The sequence below is a fragment of the Lichenostomus cassidix genome, chromosome 26 (genome assembly GCF_008360975.1).
Source record: "Lichenostomus cassidix isolate B80296 chromosome 26, HeHo_3.0, whole genome shotgun sequence".
Lineage (NCBI taxonomy): Eukaryota > Metazoa > Chordata > Aves > Passeriformes > Meliphagidae > Lichenostomus > Lichenostomus cassidix.
The window spans coordinates 2,097,272-2,114,888 of record NC_139506.1 but is presented as its reverse complement, the minus strand read 5'-3'; the positions used below and the strand labels follow the sequence as shown (position 1 = coordinate 2,114,888).

Here is a 17,617-nt window from a genome sequence, read left to right as displayed (position 1 = left end):
CAAAGAACTCGTGGATTTATATTATTTTAAAATAAAAGAAGAACTAGCCAAGAGAATATTAAGAACAATAAGAAAAAGTGATTCTAGATATCCCAGGCACAGCTCTGAGCTGAGCCACTTAAACCCCTCCTGAGGAGCTGCTCCATCACTAAAAATATTGTGTAAAGAAGTATGGTGAAGAGAGATGGACAGGGAATGGGAGCACTAGATATATGGCATTGAGAAAATAAGGTGTTTTAATTATGGGCCAAAGGAAAATTACTTGAGGCAGGTTGAGGGGAGATACAGGGGATAGTGACTTAGGGTACAGAGGTACTGGAGTGATAAATTGGGGTGTGCAGGGGAAATAAATCATCCCTAAAAGACTCAGAAATTCTGGAGTCACTGCAAAGTTGGACTCTGACTGGTATATATGAAGCTGATATATATGAAATATATATAATTATCTATGAAAATATACAGTGTTACTAGAAACCCAACTCCTGGTGTCACTTTATTTTTCTAAAGCACAAACTGGCTGCTATTATGCTTTGCCATTGTGTACATATAAACAATAATGGCAACAAAAAGCAAACCCAACTGGGCAGGATTATTTCCCCAAAATCTGCACGTAAGCACAGTCTTTAAATACACCTGTTGAACTGCTGGAAATTTACACAGAACATATAAATAAACTAAAATATAGCACTTGTATTCTGATTTATTTAGTCTGTATCACTTTTTGCAGAAAAAAATACAATTCTGTGAAGCTGTAAAAAAAAAACAAAACCAAAAAAACCCTTGAAATTGTGATGTGCTTATTTAGATTTTTCAAGCTGGATTTCAAACCAATTCAGTACTTCACAAAGAGCAGAAGGGCAGGATGCAGCAGTTCTTTACTGCCCAGCCTGAGATTTGTCGCAATAGTTCAGAAATCTGCTCTAGGGGCAACAAAATGAAAAAAACTCTTACAAGCATTTCTCCTCTTATTATCCTGGATGTGCTCTTGGGGCTTTTGAATTTATTTTGAGCAAAATATTCAGTAGCTTCCATCAAGCCCCATCACTGCTCACTGGCAGGATAAACGAGGAAAGGGAAAAATTAGCTTTACCTTTCCTAATTGGAAAGACTTAAGTGCATTTAGGATATATTGAATATCTCGTTGTTCCTGATCAAACCCAATCAGATTGCAAAGCCAGAGCAGAAGTCCTCACAGCCCAGAGCACCAACAGCACTAAACTCCCTTGTTTTATACACTTGGGCAGCTCCAGGTTCTCATTTCTTCTATCCCAAAGCTTGGGTTTACTCCCTGCTGCTTCCAGTGTTGTTCCAGCATCTCAGACCCTGCAGGGTTCCTTTTCTACCTCTCTCCTTGGCCTGTTTTTGGTCTCTAAAAGAAAGTGGTAAAGTTCCCCAAGAGGTATTTTGGAGGGCTGGGGGAATGGCAGGGGGTTCCCCACAGCAAGTTTTGCTCTCAGCATCCAAGGAAGATCAGGCAAGGTAAAGGGGAGCAGAGAAGGTTTCCAAGAGCTGTTTTTGTGCATTTCTAGCTGTTGCTGCAGTTTCAGATCAGTGGGGGAGGATCTGTCCATCACCAGCAGCAGCCCTTTTTCTTCTGGGGTGCCTTTGGTACCTCTTCTGCTTTATTTTTCAATTCATCTTCACGACCTTTGAGCAGCCTAGGAGAAAAGGAAGCAAATTATCCAGGTATTTCCCCCATATTTTGTATTGCTGTGCTGTTTGTCTTGCCAAGCCTTGATACAGGAGGCTCAGCACAGCTGAAAGGAATCAGGATCCTTCCAGTTCCATGTGATCCATGTGGATGCTGCTAAAAATTCCAGCCTAAATCAAATCACAGGCAGAATTTTTTTCAGTCAAACCAGGGGGAAATCAGCAGCATCCCAAAAAGGATTTTATTAATCTTGCAATGCTGATGGTTCGAGAGACAAGTTAGGGCAGTGGTAAGTGCTCATCTCAGCACATGCTGCCCTGAGTTTTCCCTGACATTTGGGCACGTGGAGTGACAGTGACATCCCAGTATTTAGAGTTAAGGAAGCAGGGAGGGAGCCCATTAAATTGAAGACAGCTGGAAAAATCCAAGCACACGTCTCACCTGATGAAGCTGACCATGGACTCGAAGACGTTGTGGCCTGAGGCAGCACTGCACTCGTAAAACATGAGCTGATGCTCCTGGAAGACACAGACCCCAGATAGAAATGTAATGTTTTTGCACTGGAATAGCTTAATGTAGTAACAAATAGCTATGGGACAGTCAGAGTCAAGGGGAGACAGGAGGGAATCAAGGAAACAACTCAATAACTTATTTACTGGAACACGAGGGTGAAATCGAGTTTTTCTGGTTGCTACAACACCAACTTTTAATACCAAGGAAAAGGCTGACACTGCAGACTGAAGAATTTGTGATGCCCTCTGGTTATGGAAGCAAACACAGAGAGAGACATAACTAGATTTTCCCAGCTCTTTTGTGCCTGACAATGACCAGTTTGGGAAAAGAAGCATCTATCCCTCATCTCCATTTGTAAAACTGACAATGAATTCTGGCCCAAATCCCATGAAGTTTGTAATTAATTCAGTAAAGGTGAGACTCTTCTCATTCTCCTCACCTACTTTTTATTAGCCATCTCTATTTGAAAAGATTAATCAAAGTTTGATCATTTCAGTATCTTTAAACCAGGACAGTGCTCAGTGGGTTTATTTTTTTTATGATGCTGGGAAGATACTCAACACTTCACAGCAAAGATAAGCAGAGCTGAAAATGTTTTAACTTATAAATCCAGTTCCATAAACCAATTTCCTGGGATGGTGCTGAGGCAAAATTAAAGTGGCAAAGGGAAAAAAGCAAGGCAGGGAAGGGTGAGAAGTGGGTTCAGAGAGCACTTGGCTGACTGCTGATGGATGAGGGTTAAATTAAGGGCTTTCCCCTTTCTTCACATCCTCAGGCTGGTGGTGTCCATCCTCAGCTGTCCCTGCCACCCTTGGGTGGCTGTGCTTCACCACCTACCTTGGCCAAGCATTCCCCCTCCTTCATAGGCACCTGTCTCTGGGCAGCACAGTCGGTTTTGTTCCCAAGAAGCAGAACAGCAACTCCATCCTCTGCTGCTTCCTGAGTGATAAAGAGGGGAAGAACAGGAGAGCTTCAAAATCTTCCTTGAATCCCAGCTGGCCACACTGTCTACACATCCCCTGGATCACCATGACTGATACCCATGGATTTGGGCTGATAACAAAACTTTAGATACTTAAACAAATTCAACAGCATTGAAGAAATTATTTTTCCCCCTTAAATCATCTGCCCATGTCTATTAACAGGGCAGAGCACTGGGTGAGTTACCCTTGTAATAAATTCACTTTGTGCTCAACTTCAGCAACTCTCTGAAGATGCTCTGGCTGGGATTTACAGGCACTGAGCATTTTTAAACACCTAATTTGCTTCAGCATTTTTAAACACTGGCTTTGTGCTCCACTGGAAATCTCTCACAAGAAGTTTTTAATAAGCCTCGAATCACCTCCCATTTCCCAGGACTCAGAGTGGACTATTCTTGATCTAAAAGCACTGTCAAATCACTTCCAATATTTTCCATTCCTCTGCACTGGATTTTGTTTAAGAGTTGATCATTACCCTAACAGTGTAAATGTGTTAGGGTAAAAAATGTGAAAATTGACTTAAATCCTCCAAGAAAAATTATTTTCTAACCGAAGCGATGCAGAATACCCTTTCCCAAGGGCGTGGCCACACCCAGCAGTTCCCAGACATCGGACCGCACCCACCTGGATGCAGCTGAGCCAGTAGCGCACGTCGGAGAAGGAGTACTCGGAGGTGATGTCGTACATCAGCACCACCCCGTCCGCCTTCCGGAAGAACTGCTTGGTCATGCTGCGGTACCTGCGGGCAGTTTAGATGGTCACCAGTGTGGTCTGAGAAGGTTCTGACTAGGAATGATGTGAAATCCTAGTGGAAAAGGTGGGAATGCAGGTCTACAAACCCCAGATTTGGCTTTTGTCCCAATGGTGGGGGCCATAGGAGCAGCCTGAGTGCCAGTTTTATCTTAATTACTTCCTTTATTATGTTTTATCAGATCACATACTGTACAGAGTCCCTCCTTGAGCAACCTCACCTTTGCTTAGCAATAGAATAATCATTGCCCCTAAACTACCAGGAAAAAGAAAACCCCAGGTTGTGTCCTTAAGCAGCACAGCTCCTCACCTTTCCTGACCAGCTGAGTCCCACAGGCGGAGAGCAAAGCGCTTGTTATCCACAACGAGGTTTTTGATCTGATAATCCAGTCCTGGAACACACAAAAGGGAATATTTTGATACTGTAGAGCTCTTCCCTGTGACAGAGGATGGATGGATGAAGGAACACAGTGCAGGGTGGTCTGAGGCTGCAGCTCCAGGGGTCGGTTCCCAAGTGAACCTCTGGATTTTGGGAAGATCTCTAATCTCATGATGAATAAAACCATGTTGGTGAAGAGAGGAGAATGGAGCTGAAAGGCAAAGCAGAGAGGAAAACACTGGGCCACTGTCACTGGTGCCCTGGGAAGGGCAAGGAGGAGCAGCATTTCCTGCCCATGAGCATCCAGGCGTGGGGAGTTGGTGGTTCAGCTTGGCCCCTGGGGACAGGTTGTACAACACTTTTGACGTGAGCTGTGGCAGGCATGTGGTCACCACCAGCAGCTTGTGGGGTGGAGGAAAGGGAATTGCAGTGGTGATCCAAGGGAGGGCTTGGAGAGGGGCTGGAGGAGACCTACCCACAGTGGCACTGAGGTGAGGGTTGAAGGTGTCGGCGTGCAGGCGATACAGGAACGACGTTTTGCCCACGTGGGAGTCCCCGACAAACAGCACGTTGTAGAGGTGGTCTGGGTCCTGGGCAGCTTTAGGACAACTCCTCTGGGCATCTCCTGCCCCACCTGCAGTCACAGCCCCTGGCTCTGCTGGGCTAGGCTCACCCTCCTGGCTCATTTTCTGACCAAACTCTTGCATCTTCTCTCGTTGACCAACACTGACATCTTTTCTCTGTTCTCCCAAGGGCTGCCTTTGCCCCAGTGAGTTATCTCTGAGGATCATCCCCAGCTGCTCACTCCCAGCACCTTCTGGTCTCACTGTCGTGTGCAGTGCTGATGCTGATGGCACCTCTTGCTTCGGAGGCCCAGCAGGTTCAGCAGCTGCATGCTCTGGTTCCATCGCGTGTGGTGTCTCCCTGTCCAGCTGTGGGGCCGTTGTGGGAAGCCTCCCCTCATGTCCCTGTGCTGAAACCTGTTCCTGAAGCTCCCTTTGGGCTGCCTGTCCCGGGGCACAGAGCCGCCACACATCTGGAATGAGAACATCCTCCTGCATCATTGTTTCCAGCTTTAGGGTGCTGCTTTGTGGTGGCACCTCAGAGACCAGGGAGGCCAATGCTGGCACAGCATCATCATGGCCCTGGTTTAATCCTAGACCCTGAGTTTTCCCTGCATTCCTCACCCCTGCCTCCAGCCTCTCTCCCTGTGCCACTCCCAGACTGTGAGCTCCATCCAGAGGCTTCCCCTCTGCAGCAGCTCTCTCTGCCTGCAGTGATTCCAGTGCCTGGGTGTCCTCCAGGATCTGCCCCTCAGGACCAAAGCATGCTCCCAGTTTTGTTTCCAGACCAGGCCCCTCTGCAGCAGTGACAGGCTCAGGACACAAAGCAGCCTCAGCTGGAGGGACCACATGTGCAGCAGCAGCTCCTTCCCATGGGTCTGCAGTGGGAGCTGCAGTCAGACCTCCCTCTGAACCTGGAGTCAGGCTCTGCTGTCCTTCCCACATCCCAGCTACACCCAGAGGTGTCAGATCTGCCTCCCTGCTCCCTCCTGAGCCTGATCTGGGCTCCTGCTGCTCCAGCTGCACATCAGCATCAGTGCTCTGGGCCTCCAGTGTGTCCAGGCTTTCAGCCTCCTCCTGTGGTTGTAGTCCTGCCTCAACCCCTTCTCCCTGTCTGTGTCCTGCTCCCTGGGGATCAAGCACAGACTCCTGTGGCAGTGCATGCTCACCCTGTCCTTGTGCCCCATCCTCCTCAATCTGAATGGCTGTTCCACCCTCCCCTACCCTCTGAGATCCCAGGCTTTCTCCTGAGGCTGATTTGAGCTCATTCCCCTCTGTAAGCAGCTGCACACTGGCATCACTGCTCTGGTCCTCAGTAGTGTCCAGGCTTTCAGCCTCTTCCCACAGTTGCACACCAGCACCAATCCCCACTGTCTGCCCAACTCTTGATCTCTGCAGATGAAGGACAGGCTCATGTGACAGTTCACACTCACCCTGTCCTTGTGCCCCATCCTCCTTCTTGTCCTCCTCCTCCTCCTCAATCTGAACATCTGTTCCAATTTCTCCTCCCTGTTGAGCTCCTGATCTGAGACTCTCACACAGCAGCAGATCAGCCTGGGCATCCTCTCCCTCCACTTCCACTAACTCTGCTTTATTGACCTGATCCAGGAGCTGCACCTCTGAATCCACACTCCCTCCCTGCTCTGTCCCTGGGGAGTCAGTCTCACCCAAGGGCTGCAGATCTGCCTCTGTGCTCCCTCCCGGAGTCACTCTGAGCTCTTCCTCCTCTGCAATTAGCTGTTCATTGGCACCACTGCTCTGGTCCACAACAGTGTCCAGGCTTTCAGCCTCTTTCTCTGGCTGTAGACCAGCACCAGCCCCCTCTTCCTGGCCCAAGGTCACACCTTCAGGATTAGACACTGGCTCATGTGGCAGCCCATGCTCACCTTGCTCTTGTCCCCCATCCTCCTCCACCTCTTCCATCTGAAGGGCTGTTCCACCCTCCCCTCCCCATGGAGACGCTGGGCTGAGACCTTCACACAGCTGCATGTCTTCCTGGGCATCCTCTGCCTCCACTTCCACTAATTCTGCTTTAGCCACCTGATCCAGGAGCTGCACCTCTGAATCCACACTCCCTCCCTGCTCTGTCCCTGGGGATCCAGCCTCACCCATGAGCTGCAGATCTGCCTCTGTGCTCCCTCCCGGGGTCACTCTGAGCTCACCCTGCTCTGCAATCAGCTGCACATTGGCACCACTGCTCTGATCCCCAACAGTGTCCAGCATTGCAATCTCATCCCACGGCTGCACACCTGCATCAGTCTCCCTTCTCTGCCTGCTGCTCACTGCAGAGGGGTGAGGCACAAGCTCCTGCCCCAGCCCATGCTCACCCTGTCCCCAGTCCCCAGCCCCATCCCTGGGCTGCACAGCTGAACTATCCTCCTCTGCTTGGGGGGTTTCTGGGCTGGCACCCACACACAGCTGAGTGTCTCTCCAGGAGTCCTCTGCCTCCATTTCCACTGACTCTGCTTCACCCACCTGATCCAGGGGATGCACATCTGGAGCCACATTCCCTCCCTGCTCTGTGCCCTGGGAGTCAGTCACACTCAGGGGCTGCAGATCTGCCTCTGTGCTTTCTCCCGAGGCTGATTTGAGCTCATTCCTCCCTGCAATCAGCTGCACATTGGCATCAGTGCTCTGGTCCTCCAGCATGTCCAGACTTTCAGCCTCTTTGCCTGCTTGTAGATCTGCCCCAGATCCCTCTCCCTGACCGACTCCTGCTCCCTGCAGATCAAGCACAGGTTTGTGTGACAGGTCACACTCACCCTGTCCTTGTGCCCCATCCTGCTCCTCCTTCTCCTTCTCCTCCTCGGGATGAGCATTTGTTCCACATTGCCCTCCCCATGGGCCTCCTGGGCTGAGATGCTCATGGAACGTTGTATCTTCCTGGACATCCTCTACCTTCATTTCCAAAACCTCTATTTTATCCACCTGATCCAGGAAATGCACATCTGCAGCCACACTCTCTCCCTGCTCTGTCCCTGGGGAGTCTGTCCCACCCAAGGGCTGCAGATCTGCCTCTGTGCTCCCTCCTGGGGTCACTCTGAGCTCTTCCTCCTCTGCAGTCAGCTGCTGCTCATTGGCACCACTGCTCTGTTCCTCAATGGTGTTCAGGCTTTCAGCCTCTCCTTGTGCTTGCATGTCTTCTGCAGCCCCCTCTCCCTGCCTGACCCCTGATCCCTGCAGATCAAGCACAGGTTCATGTGACAGCTCACACTCACCCTGTCCTTGTGCCCCATTCTCCTCCTCCTCAATCTGACCATCTGTTCCAATTTCTCCTCCCCATGGGACTCCTGAGTTGAGACTCTCAGACAGCTGCATGTCTTCCTGAGCATCCTCTGCCTCCACTTCCACCAACTCTGCTTTATTGAGCTGATCCAGGAGCTGCACCTCTGAATCCACACTCCCTCCCTGCTCTGTCCCTGGGGATCCAGCCTCACCCATGAGCTGCAGATCTGCCTCTGTGCTCCCTCCCTGGGTCACTCTGAGCTCACCCTGCTCTGCAATCAGCTGCACATTGGCACCACTGCTCTGGTCCTCATCAGTGTCCAGCATTGCAATCTCATCCCACGGCTGCACACCTGCATCAGTCTCCCTTCTCTGCCTGATGCTCACTGCAGAGGGGTGAGGCACAAGCTCCTGCCCCAGCCCATGCTCACCCTGTCCCCAGTCCCCAGCCCCATCCCTGGGCTGCACAACTGAACTATCCCCCTCTGCTTGGGGGGTTTCTGGGCTGGCACCCACACACAGCTGAGTGTCTCTCCAGGAGTCCTCTGCCTCCATTTCCACTGACTCTGCTTCACCCACCTGATCCAGGGGATGCACATCTGGAACCACATTCCCTCCCTGCTCTGTGTCCTGGGAGTCAGTCACACACAGGAGCTGTAGATCTGCCTCTGTGCTTTCTCCCGAGGCTGATTTGAGCTCATTCCTCCCTGCAATCAGCTGCACATTGGCATCAGTGCTCTGGTCCTCCAGCATGTCCAGACTTTCAGCCTCTTTGCCTGCTTGTAGACCTGCCGCAGTGCCCTCTCCCTGACCAACTCCTGCTCCCTGCAGATCAAGCACAGGTTTGTGTGACAGGTCACACTCACCCTGTCCTTGTGCCTCATCCTGCTCCTCCTCCTCGGGATGAGCATTTGTTCCACATTGCCCTCCCCATGGGCCTCCTGGGCTGAGACCCTCATGGAACATTGTATCTTCCTGGACATCCTCCATCTTCATTTCCAAAACCTCTGTTTTATCCACCTGATCCAGGGAATGCACATCTGCAGCCACACTCTCTCCCTGCTCTGTCCCTGGGGAGTCAGTCTCACGCAAGGGCTGCAGATCTGCCTCTGTGCTCCCTCCTGGGGTCACTCTGAGCTCTTCCTCCTCTGCAGTCAGCTGCTGCTCATTGGCACCACTGCTCTGTTCCTCAATGGTGTTCAGGCTTTCAGCCTCTCCTTGTGCTTGCATGTCTTCTGCAGCCTCCTCTCCCTGCCTGACCCCTGATCCCTGCAGATCAAGCACAGGTTCATGTGACAGCTCACACTCACCCTGTCCCTGTGCCCCATTCTCCTCCTCCTTGAGATGAACATCTGTTCCAATTTCTCCTCCCCATGGAACTCCTGAGCTGAAACTCTCCGACAGCTGCATGTCTTCCTGGGCATCCTGCGTCTCCACTTCCACTAATTCTGCTTTATTAACCTGATCCAGGGGCTGTATCTCTGAAGCTACACTCCCTCCCTGCTCTGTCCCTGGGGATCCAGCCTCAACCCCGAGCTGCAGATCTGCCTCTGTGCTCCCTCCTGGGGTCACTCTGAGCTCACCCTGCTCTGCAATCAGCTGCACATTGGCACCACTGTTCTGGTCCTCAACAGTGTCCAGGCTTTCACCCTTTTCCTGTAGTTGTAAACCTTCACCAACCCCCTCTCCCTGGCCCAAGGTCACTCCATTGGAATGAGGAACTGGCTTGAGTAGTAGCCCATGCTCACCTTGCTCCTGTGCCCCATCCTCTTCCTCATCCTCTTGGAGCTGAATGTCTCTTCCACCCTTGCCTCCCTGGGGTGTTCCTGGGCTGAGCTCCCCACACAGCTGCAGATCTGCCTCCACCAGTTCCAGTGCCTCAGACTTAACTGGGAGCAGCCCACACAAGTCTGGGCTGCCCACAGGTGCTTCTGCTGAGGAAGGACCTTCACTGTGCACTGCAGCAGCCCCCATTTCTTCTCCCAGCCCCAACTCTGCTTTATCCTCCTTTTCCAGTTGCACACCTGGATCCACACTCCCTTCCTGCTGTGTCCCTGGGGATCCAGCCCTGCTTGAGACCTGCAGATCTGCCTCAACCTCTGCCACATTGGTGTCACTGCTCTGGGCCTCCAGCAGCTCCACATCAGTTCCCACTCCTCCTTCCTGCCCGAGGGTGGGTGGCACAGCCGCTGCCAGCAGCTCCTGAGCACCTGAGCTCCCTGCCCACCCTGCACCTCCCCTTGCACACTCACCCTGCAGCTGCTGCTCTGCCTCCCTGGGCTCTGCTTCCTCCACCTCCTCTTCCTCGTCCCCGGCTCTGCTGCTCCCTGCACACTCAACTTGGGCTGGCAGCACTTCCAGCACTTTGGAGTTTGCAGTCTCTCCCCGGGGCTGCACCTCTGCACTGGCAAACTCCTGCAGCACGCCCGGGCCTGGAGCCACTGTCACCTCGGGGACACCATCCCCACGGGCTGCTTCCACTTGTGCCTCACCCCACGATGGTGGCTCTGGCTGCAAGTGCTCTCCCAGCTCAGTTTGCAGTTTCTCAGGGAGCCCCAATGATGGCTCAGCCCATTCCTGCAGTGCTGTGTCTGGGCCCTGCACACATCCCCCCAGAATTCCAGCTGCCTGGAGCTCTTCCCTGGCAAGGCACTGTCCCACTGCCACACCTTCCTGCTCAGTCTCAGGCGGCCCCAGACCTGCTTCCAAATTTTCTCCCTGGTTGATCTCCACTTCCTCAGCTTCTCCCAGGAGCTGTGGTTTTTCCCAACCTGTTTTTTCCTGCGTCCACCCTGCCCCTGCTCCCTCCACCTCCATCAGCACCTGCTCTCCTGCCCCCGTGCTCTCTCCCAGATGCTCAGCCACATTTAGCACCATCTCCTCCACACCAGCACCCTTTCCCTGCAGGAATAACATCCTCTGTGCCTCCTCTGGGCTCTGTCCCTGCTCTGCTCCTGGCTCCTGAGCTGTGTGCTGCCCAGCTCCAGTGGACGCACCAGCCTGTGTCACATCCGGAAGCTCAGCTGTGGCTTCTCCCTCTTGCAGGTCTCCTTCAAGCAGCTCATGATGGACGTGGCCAGGGAGGTTCTCCTGCAGGACCTCAGGGGTTCCACGGGCTGTGGCTGCCTCTGGCCCCGTTTGGGGCTCAGCATCATCCCAGGGGTGACAGGGGGTGTCTGATGGGGCAGGGAGAGCACCCGGTGCCTGTGCTTTGAGATGTTTGGTCAGAGCTGCTATTGCATCATTCATCTCTCTTAGCAAAGAGCTTTGGTCAGAGAAACGTTCCTCTTTCAGAGATTCTGGGAAGGGGTTCTCTTCTGCAGAGCTCGCTTCCTGTGGGGCTCCTGAAAGGCTGATTTCTGCTGGCAGCATTTCCCAAACCCTGGAAAGGGCAGAAAATGGGGGCAATGAACCAGCTCCCAGGTCAGGCTCCAGCTCCCTCCCATCCCTGGTCAGTCCCAGAGGGTCTCTGATCTACAGCCCCACCCCATTCTTCTCTGATCTTGATTTTATTTCCCCTCTGGGTGCACTTGGGGTTCACACAGGCAGCAATGGGGGCAGGGAAAAGGGGGATAGATGTGCAGAGAGCCAGACCTGGGGCTGTATCCTGGCCTCTTCCCAGTACCCATATTGGCATTATCAGACATGAAAAGACAACTTTAGCCAGGTACAGCAAGTTCCTGTGCCAAGGGAGGGATGAGCTGGGATAAGAGATGGGATCTCCAGGGTGAGAGATGAGTGGGTGGGAGAGGAGTGTTAAAAGGACAGAAAATCATGGTTTGCCTGGGGAGGGTGGAGGGAGGGCCTGAGCTCAGCCCCATCTCACAGACCCTGGGGCACACAGGGGAGCAGCAGGAGCCCTTACACTTGGTGGGTGCTCTTGGCTTTGCTCTCTCCGCTCTGCGATCCCAGCCTGATCCGCATCTCGGAGCGAAACTTCTCGCTCTTCCCCGGACTCAGCTGCAGGAAACAGTGGGAAGAGGAGAGAGAAAAACTCTCAGTGAGGGAGCATATCCACCTGAAACAATGAGGAGTTCTCTGGCAGGTATCCAGCTGTGCCCACCCAAAATCTTGGGGTACTAGAACTAAGGTGTTGCAACTCCCTCCCTCCCCAAACATCTGTGCTGACCCAGTTTGAGAAGGTTTTTAGGGGAGGCAGTGCTGCAGGAGCATCCTGTGCTCTCAGGCTCCCCAGCAGTCCCAGACAGAATAGCACAAGGCCCTGGAGTGTGGGCTGCCTGTCTTGTCCCCACACACCCAGCTGAAGTACCTGTGGGGACGTTGGCACCTCGATGGGGAGCTCTGCCACCACTCTGTCCCTGCAAACACAGAGCACAAGGGTCAAAACAGAACTGCATCCTCCTCCCCACATCTACTCCTTCCCAAGAAGGAGTGGTCCTCAGCCCCCAGGGCAGTGATAGAGCAGGACAGCAACACCCACACCGCTTGGATCAGTCCCTCTGAGCCCTCCTGGGTGAAGGACAGCCCACCTCTCTGGCACTGCCCTGCAGGGACATGTCCAGTGCACAGTGCTGATATCCTACCTTTTCTCTGGTGCTTTGCACCCCAAGCCACGATCTACCTGTGCTGTGGAGGGCACTGCAGCACTGTGATGGCCAGTGCCCATCCAGCTCATTCCCCATCCAGGAGGGAATTACATCTATGTGGATGCATGGGTGACCCAGGGTCACTCGGCTGCTCACCTGGGCTCCCCCCGCTGCTCCCAAGCCACTGTAGCCCTCATTGTCCTCAGGCGGCCCTGGGTGTGCTGCAGCTGCTGGTGCAGGTGCTGCAGGTGATGCTCCAGTGCCTGGTTGCTCTCCTGCAGCTGCTGGTTTTCCGTGCTGGTGACTTGCTGGGAGCTGTGGAGGCTGTGGCAGCGCCGCTCCAGCTGGGGGATAACAGCCAGGACACTCTCAGCCCTCCAAAATTCCCATGCATGGCAATTAATAACATCTCCTCCAGATCAGGGGGTGAATTACCCCTCCCTGGGGATGGTGGGTAGGAAACTCAACTCGTGTCCTCTGAGGGTGGATGGGAGTGTGGGGATGGGGGTGGCAAAGGTGGTGTTGAGGCTCCTGTGTGACAGCCTGCAGCAGGGCTGGCAGGGACACACTGGGATCAGCTGTGTAACCCCGTGGGGTTGTTACAGCACAGCCCAGAGATCCTCTAACACACACAGGGGTGTTTTTGGGGTCAGCCCACCTCCATCTGTGCTGAGACCAAGCGCTGCACCTCCCTCTCGCTGGCGTCCAGCACTCGCTGCAGCTCCTCGCCCTGCTGGTGGCTCCTGGCCACGCTCTGGGTGGCACAAGGACATTGGCACCCTGTCATCCTTCAGGAGCTGCCGAGGGGGTTTGGGGTGCTGGATCCCCCCGGTATGGGCAGCAGGGGGAGAGGAGCAGACAGTGACCCACCTGCTGCTGCAGCCGCAGCTGTTCCTGCTGGATCTGCTGCTCCAGCACTTCACAGAGCTGCTGCACATCCTTGTCGTGCTCAGCCACCCGCCTGTGGGGACAGCGGGGCAGGAGGGTGTCAGACCCTCCTCCCGGGAATGCAGGCCTTGGGACCCCACAGTGCCCGCGGGAGCTGCAGGCCGGGCTGGGTTTGCCTGCAGGGGTCACCAGCAGGGATGTGTTCGGCAGTCCGAGCCCAGCCCTTTTGCCATCCCATCCATGACTGTAGAGGGAGCCCGACCCCAAACATCGGCAAAACCTCTGCTCCAGCCACTGGTGGAGATGCTGAAAGCACCCGGGTTTCTCCCCACGGCTGGGATGGCCCTCCAGGGTTCCATCCCTGTCCCCATCCTCCCTGTGCCATCCCTGGGGTGACTCACTTGTTCAGAGTCAGCTCCAAAGCCTCCTTCTTGCTCCTGGCATCTTGGATGCGATGCCTCATCTTGGCCAGGAAGCCCTCCAGGTTGTCCAGGAGCTGGGGCTCATCCTGCCGGAGCTTCACCCAGAGCTGCCAGATCTCCTGCCTGCAGGGAAAGAGGTGTTTGGGGTGAGCATCCCCAGAATCCCCAAAGTCAGGCCAGCTGGGTCCTTTCACTCACCCATTTTGAGTGTGTGAGCACAGATGAGCACTGGGGTCACTCTGACCCTGTTCCCTGCTCCTGTGCTTGGGCCAAAGGCACCTCCAGACATTTCTGGGCTCCCTGCCTGCCTGGGGACCTCCAAGCCTTTCCCTCTCCATCCATCCTGCAGGATCCCATGGGTGCCCAGCAGGGCACTTACTCCTCAGAGATGTTGTCTGTGCCCAGCTGCTCCATGAAGGCTGCAAAGTGTCTGCGCTCCTCGCTGTCCACCCCTTCCAGCGCCGGGCTGGGGATGACCAGCCGCACCCTCCGCGATGCTGTTTTCCGACGCCGGTGCTCCCTGGCAACGTTTTGGGAGCTCAGGAACTGCCCTGCTGATAGATATCCCAAATCCTCAGTGCCCAGCTGGAGCAACAGCAAAGCCCAAACCCCAGCACTTCCCCCTCCATGGCTTAACAAAGCACTTTGGCACAACAGGACCTCACAGCAGGTGAGCCACGGGCTGAGACCTGGCCATGGGGATTATTTATCCTGTGCTCCACAGCAAGGGCAGCATTTCACACCCCCAGGAGAGCACTGGGACACCCAGGATGAGCCCAGGCTGCACTTACGGAGTCCAGCTGTGAACTCCTCAGTGCCCACCCGCCCGGTGCCAGCGGCATCCAGCCCATGGAACACGAGCTCCAGCTCCTCCGTGCTGCATGGGAAACCTTCCTCCTGCAGTTTCTAGAACCAAAGCAAATCAGGGTAAAAACCCACCCATCACACCTTCTCCAGCCACCCCAGCAGTGCTAGGAGAGAACCCCATCCTCACCTGTATGTCCTGCTGGGTGACAAATCCTGCCTGCTCCGTGTCCCTGCTGCTGAGGAAGTGCTGCACCCTCTGCACTACTTCAGATGCCCAGGGTGGCTCCTCTCCAGGGCCAGGCGCTGGTGCTGAGGCCTCCCTGGAGCTTTCCTGCAGCTGCTTGCGCCGGCTGGAGCCCAAGCGCCGACCCTTGCTGGCCACACGGCGCTCGGACATGGCTGGTTGGGGACACCGGTGGATGCTGAGCCTCGGCTGGCCCTCTCCTCACTGGGGACCTTTGCTCCTGCCTGGTGGGAGACAGCAGAGAGGGACCACGTTGGGAATTCATTTTGCTGCTGTCAGGGGCCAAAGCCTGACTGCTGAGAAGGGTTTGGCAACAGGAAGGGAAGCAAAGCCCTTATCTCCGATTGCGCAATGCAAACAGAGCTGGATCTGCCCCAGCCATGCCAGGGGCTCCCAGCCCAGCTCCCACCTGGCCAGCAGCTTCTCCTGCCACCACCCAAACATCCATCCCAAATCTCCCATGCTCTTCCCCCGCCGTGGAGGATGCACAGGGTCACCCAGGAGGTGACACAGCCAGGAGGTGACACCAGCAGAGGACCAGCCAAGGCGATGCTGGAGGTCTGAGAAAGACGTGCTGGTTCCACCTGCCTTCTCAGAGCTCAGCAGCAGCTTTTCAAATTCCTCCCCCAGTTTTCACAGCCGTGAGTCACCTCCGGGGAGAGGGCGTGCAGCTCTGGGACGTTTCCATTTCTCTGCTGCTCACCCAGGTTGTGGGGCCTGGGCTGGGGACCCCCCAGTGCCCTCTCCCCAGCCTGGGTGGGTGGCTGTGTCACCAGCAGTCACCGTGCTGCCCCTGAGAGGGGTTGTTCTCTGTGTGAAAAAGCTGAAACAGCGAGGGAAGGAAACCACAGCTGTGGGGAGAGGTGACGCAGAGCTGGGGCTGTGCTCGATCTGCCTGAGCCCAGCTCTCCTCTCCCAGCCTGGGGAGACCCCCAGCTCCCCCAGCCCTCTGCCCCCTTCCTTTTGCAGTGAGAAACAGTGATCCTGCTGAATCCCACTGGGCATAGGAAATGTGGGAACAGCCCCAAAACTGGCCCCAAACCCTTAAAGCAAGAGGGTCTTGTGGAGTTGCTGGAGTCGCACAGGACCAGGAACACCTTTCTGGTGGTCCCAGCCTCTAGGACAGCACAAGTGGGAGCTCTGGGGGGCAGGGGGGTTGTTTAAGGCATGGGGAAGGCCCTGGTTCCCTGTCCCAGCCCCAGGGCAGGTGAGCTGAGCCCACAGCACGAGGGAGGCAGGGGACAAGCAGGGGGCTGGGATGGGAATTGTGCTCCCCCAGCCAAGCAGGGCCCCCATGGCATCACCCAGTGCCCTGCCTCCCTCCACAGCACCCTGAGCTGCTCCCAGCCATCAGAAAAGGGCCCTCAGCCATAGTCCCCCACAGGCAGCGAGAAAAAGCCCCCTTGGATCACCAACAGCAAGAAAAACCCCCTTGGATCACCAACAGCAAGAAAAAGCCCCCTTGGATCACCAACAGCAAGAAAAAACCCTTATGTCCCTCACTTTTCTGTTTCTTCAGGTGATGCCCAAGCTATCCCCGGAGCAGCAGGTCTCACTTACCCTTCCCGTGTGCCAAGGGGGATGCTCAGTGGGGGCACAGGAGGCTGAGAGGTGCCCAGCTCAGGGGAATGCTGGTCCCAGCTCAGGGGGATGCTGGTCTCACCCCGAGGGCGCTGGAGCCACCCCAAGCCCTGGCTGTCATCTCTCTTACTCAAGGCACTTTCCGTTTTCGGGTGACACTCAACTGCCGGTGCTCACACACTTCCTGTTTGCTGCCTTGTGCCTGGGGCGTGGGGAGGACCCACCAGTGTGTCATTGTCCCCCCAAAATCCCCAGATCCCAAGCCAGTGCCATCAAGAATGGCAGCAAAGTCCCCATCCTTTCCTTGTCTGCCATGGTCCAGGGCTGGGAGGTGCTGAGGCCAGGCTGGGTGGGAGCAGCAAAACACAACCTGGGAGGTTTCCATCCATTCCTCAGCTGCTGGGAGCCATCACCATCCCAAAGCTGGGGGGACACAGTCCTGGAGTGTCCCAGCAGACCCTGGCTCTCCCCAGAGCCCACAGACAGGGACAAGGGAGGTTCACTGATCTATTTCTCATTTTCTTCATTGCCACTGCTCCTGGCAAACAGGAGGTGACAGCAGAGGGGTTTGGAAGGACTGACATAAGGGGAAAGATTACAGGGGCTAAATGTGTAGGGTTTGACTCAGCAGCAGCTCAAAGGCTGTGATTGTGTGGCAAGGGACATGGGCTGCAGGGGTGTCACCCCATGCTCTGGGGACAGGCAGATGCTTTCAGGATCCTCACACAGCTGTTCATCACCATCAACTTTATTTTCATCTGGATCCTCTGCATATCAGGTCATTTCTCACATCAACCAGAACCTGAGTCTGCATCCAGGCTTTGCTCAGTGCTCTGAAGAAGCAGCTGGTGGTAGAGACATCCCTGACTCCCAGGAGATCTCAGTCCCACCCAAGATATGCCACATTTCCCCCAGCAGTGCCACCACATGCTCTCTGTCCCCACCCCATGGCATGGGTCACCATGTGGGTCTGGGCACCCAGCAGCCCTTTCAAGGGGGAAGGAAGGGCACCAGCTTGCCTGTGGCTAGTGGCCACTTGTACCTCGGGACAGTGTGCTGAGGGTCAG

General features: G+C 54.8%; 1 protein-coding gene across 8 annotated transcripts; it reads right to left on the bottom strand.

The window, feature by feature from the left end:
• Window positions 1–682: 682 nt before the first annotated feature.
• On the bottom strand, window positions 683–16,701 carry RAB44 (RAB44, member RAS oncogene family). Of its 8 annotated transcripts, none has more exons than XM_085082887.1 (17): window positions 16,530–16,699; window positions 14,913–15,193; window positions 14,710–14,824; window positions 14,298–14,472; window positions 13,898–14,041; window positions 13,479–13,569; window positions 13,267–13,362; window positions 12,765–12,952; window positions 12,332–12,380; window positions 11,927–12,021; window positions 9,810–11,443; window positions 4,749–5,309; window positions 4,205–4,286; window positions 3,769–3,883; window positions 3,002–3,103; window positions 2,093–2,169; window positions 683–1,658 (listed from the first exon to the last, which is right to left on the bottom strand). In XM_085082887.1, the coding sequence occupies exons 2-17, from the start codon at window positions 15,120–15,122 to the stop codon at window positions 1,571–1,573; spliced, it is 3,822 nt and encodes a 1,273-aa protein (XP_084939013.1). In that variant the 5' UTR covers window positions 15,123–15,193; window positions 16,530–16,699; the 3' UTR covers window positions 683–1,570. The 8 variants fall into 8 exon arrangements, with proteins under 8 accessions (XP_084939013.1, XP_084939014.1, XP_084939015.1 ...); XM_085082888.1 differs by having other exon boundaries at window positions 10,314–11,443; XM_085082889.1 differs by having other exon boundaries at window positions 11,058–11,443; window positions 16,530–16,698.
• Window positions 16,702–17,617: the final 916 nt, after the last annotated feature.

What these genes read in the sequence shown, in the direction of transcription:
- RAB44 (XM_085082883.1), bottom strand. Translation starts at nt 15,122, where the DNA reads ATGTCCGAGCGCCGTGTGGCCAGCAAGGGTCGGCGCTTGGGCTCCAGC. An exon ending in AGCTGCGGCTGCAGCAGCAG is followed by an intron (nt 13,363 to 13,478) that starts GTGGGTCACTGT and finishes TGTGCCACCCAG; the next exon opens with AGCGTGGCCAGGAGCCACCA. An exon ending in AGGGGGAATGCTTGGCCAAG is followed by an intron (nt 2,170 to 3,001) that starts GTAGGTGGTGAA and finishes TGTGTCTTCCAG; the next exon opens with GAGCATCAGCTCATGTTTTA.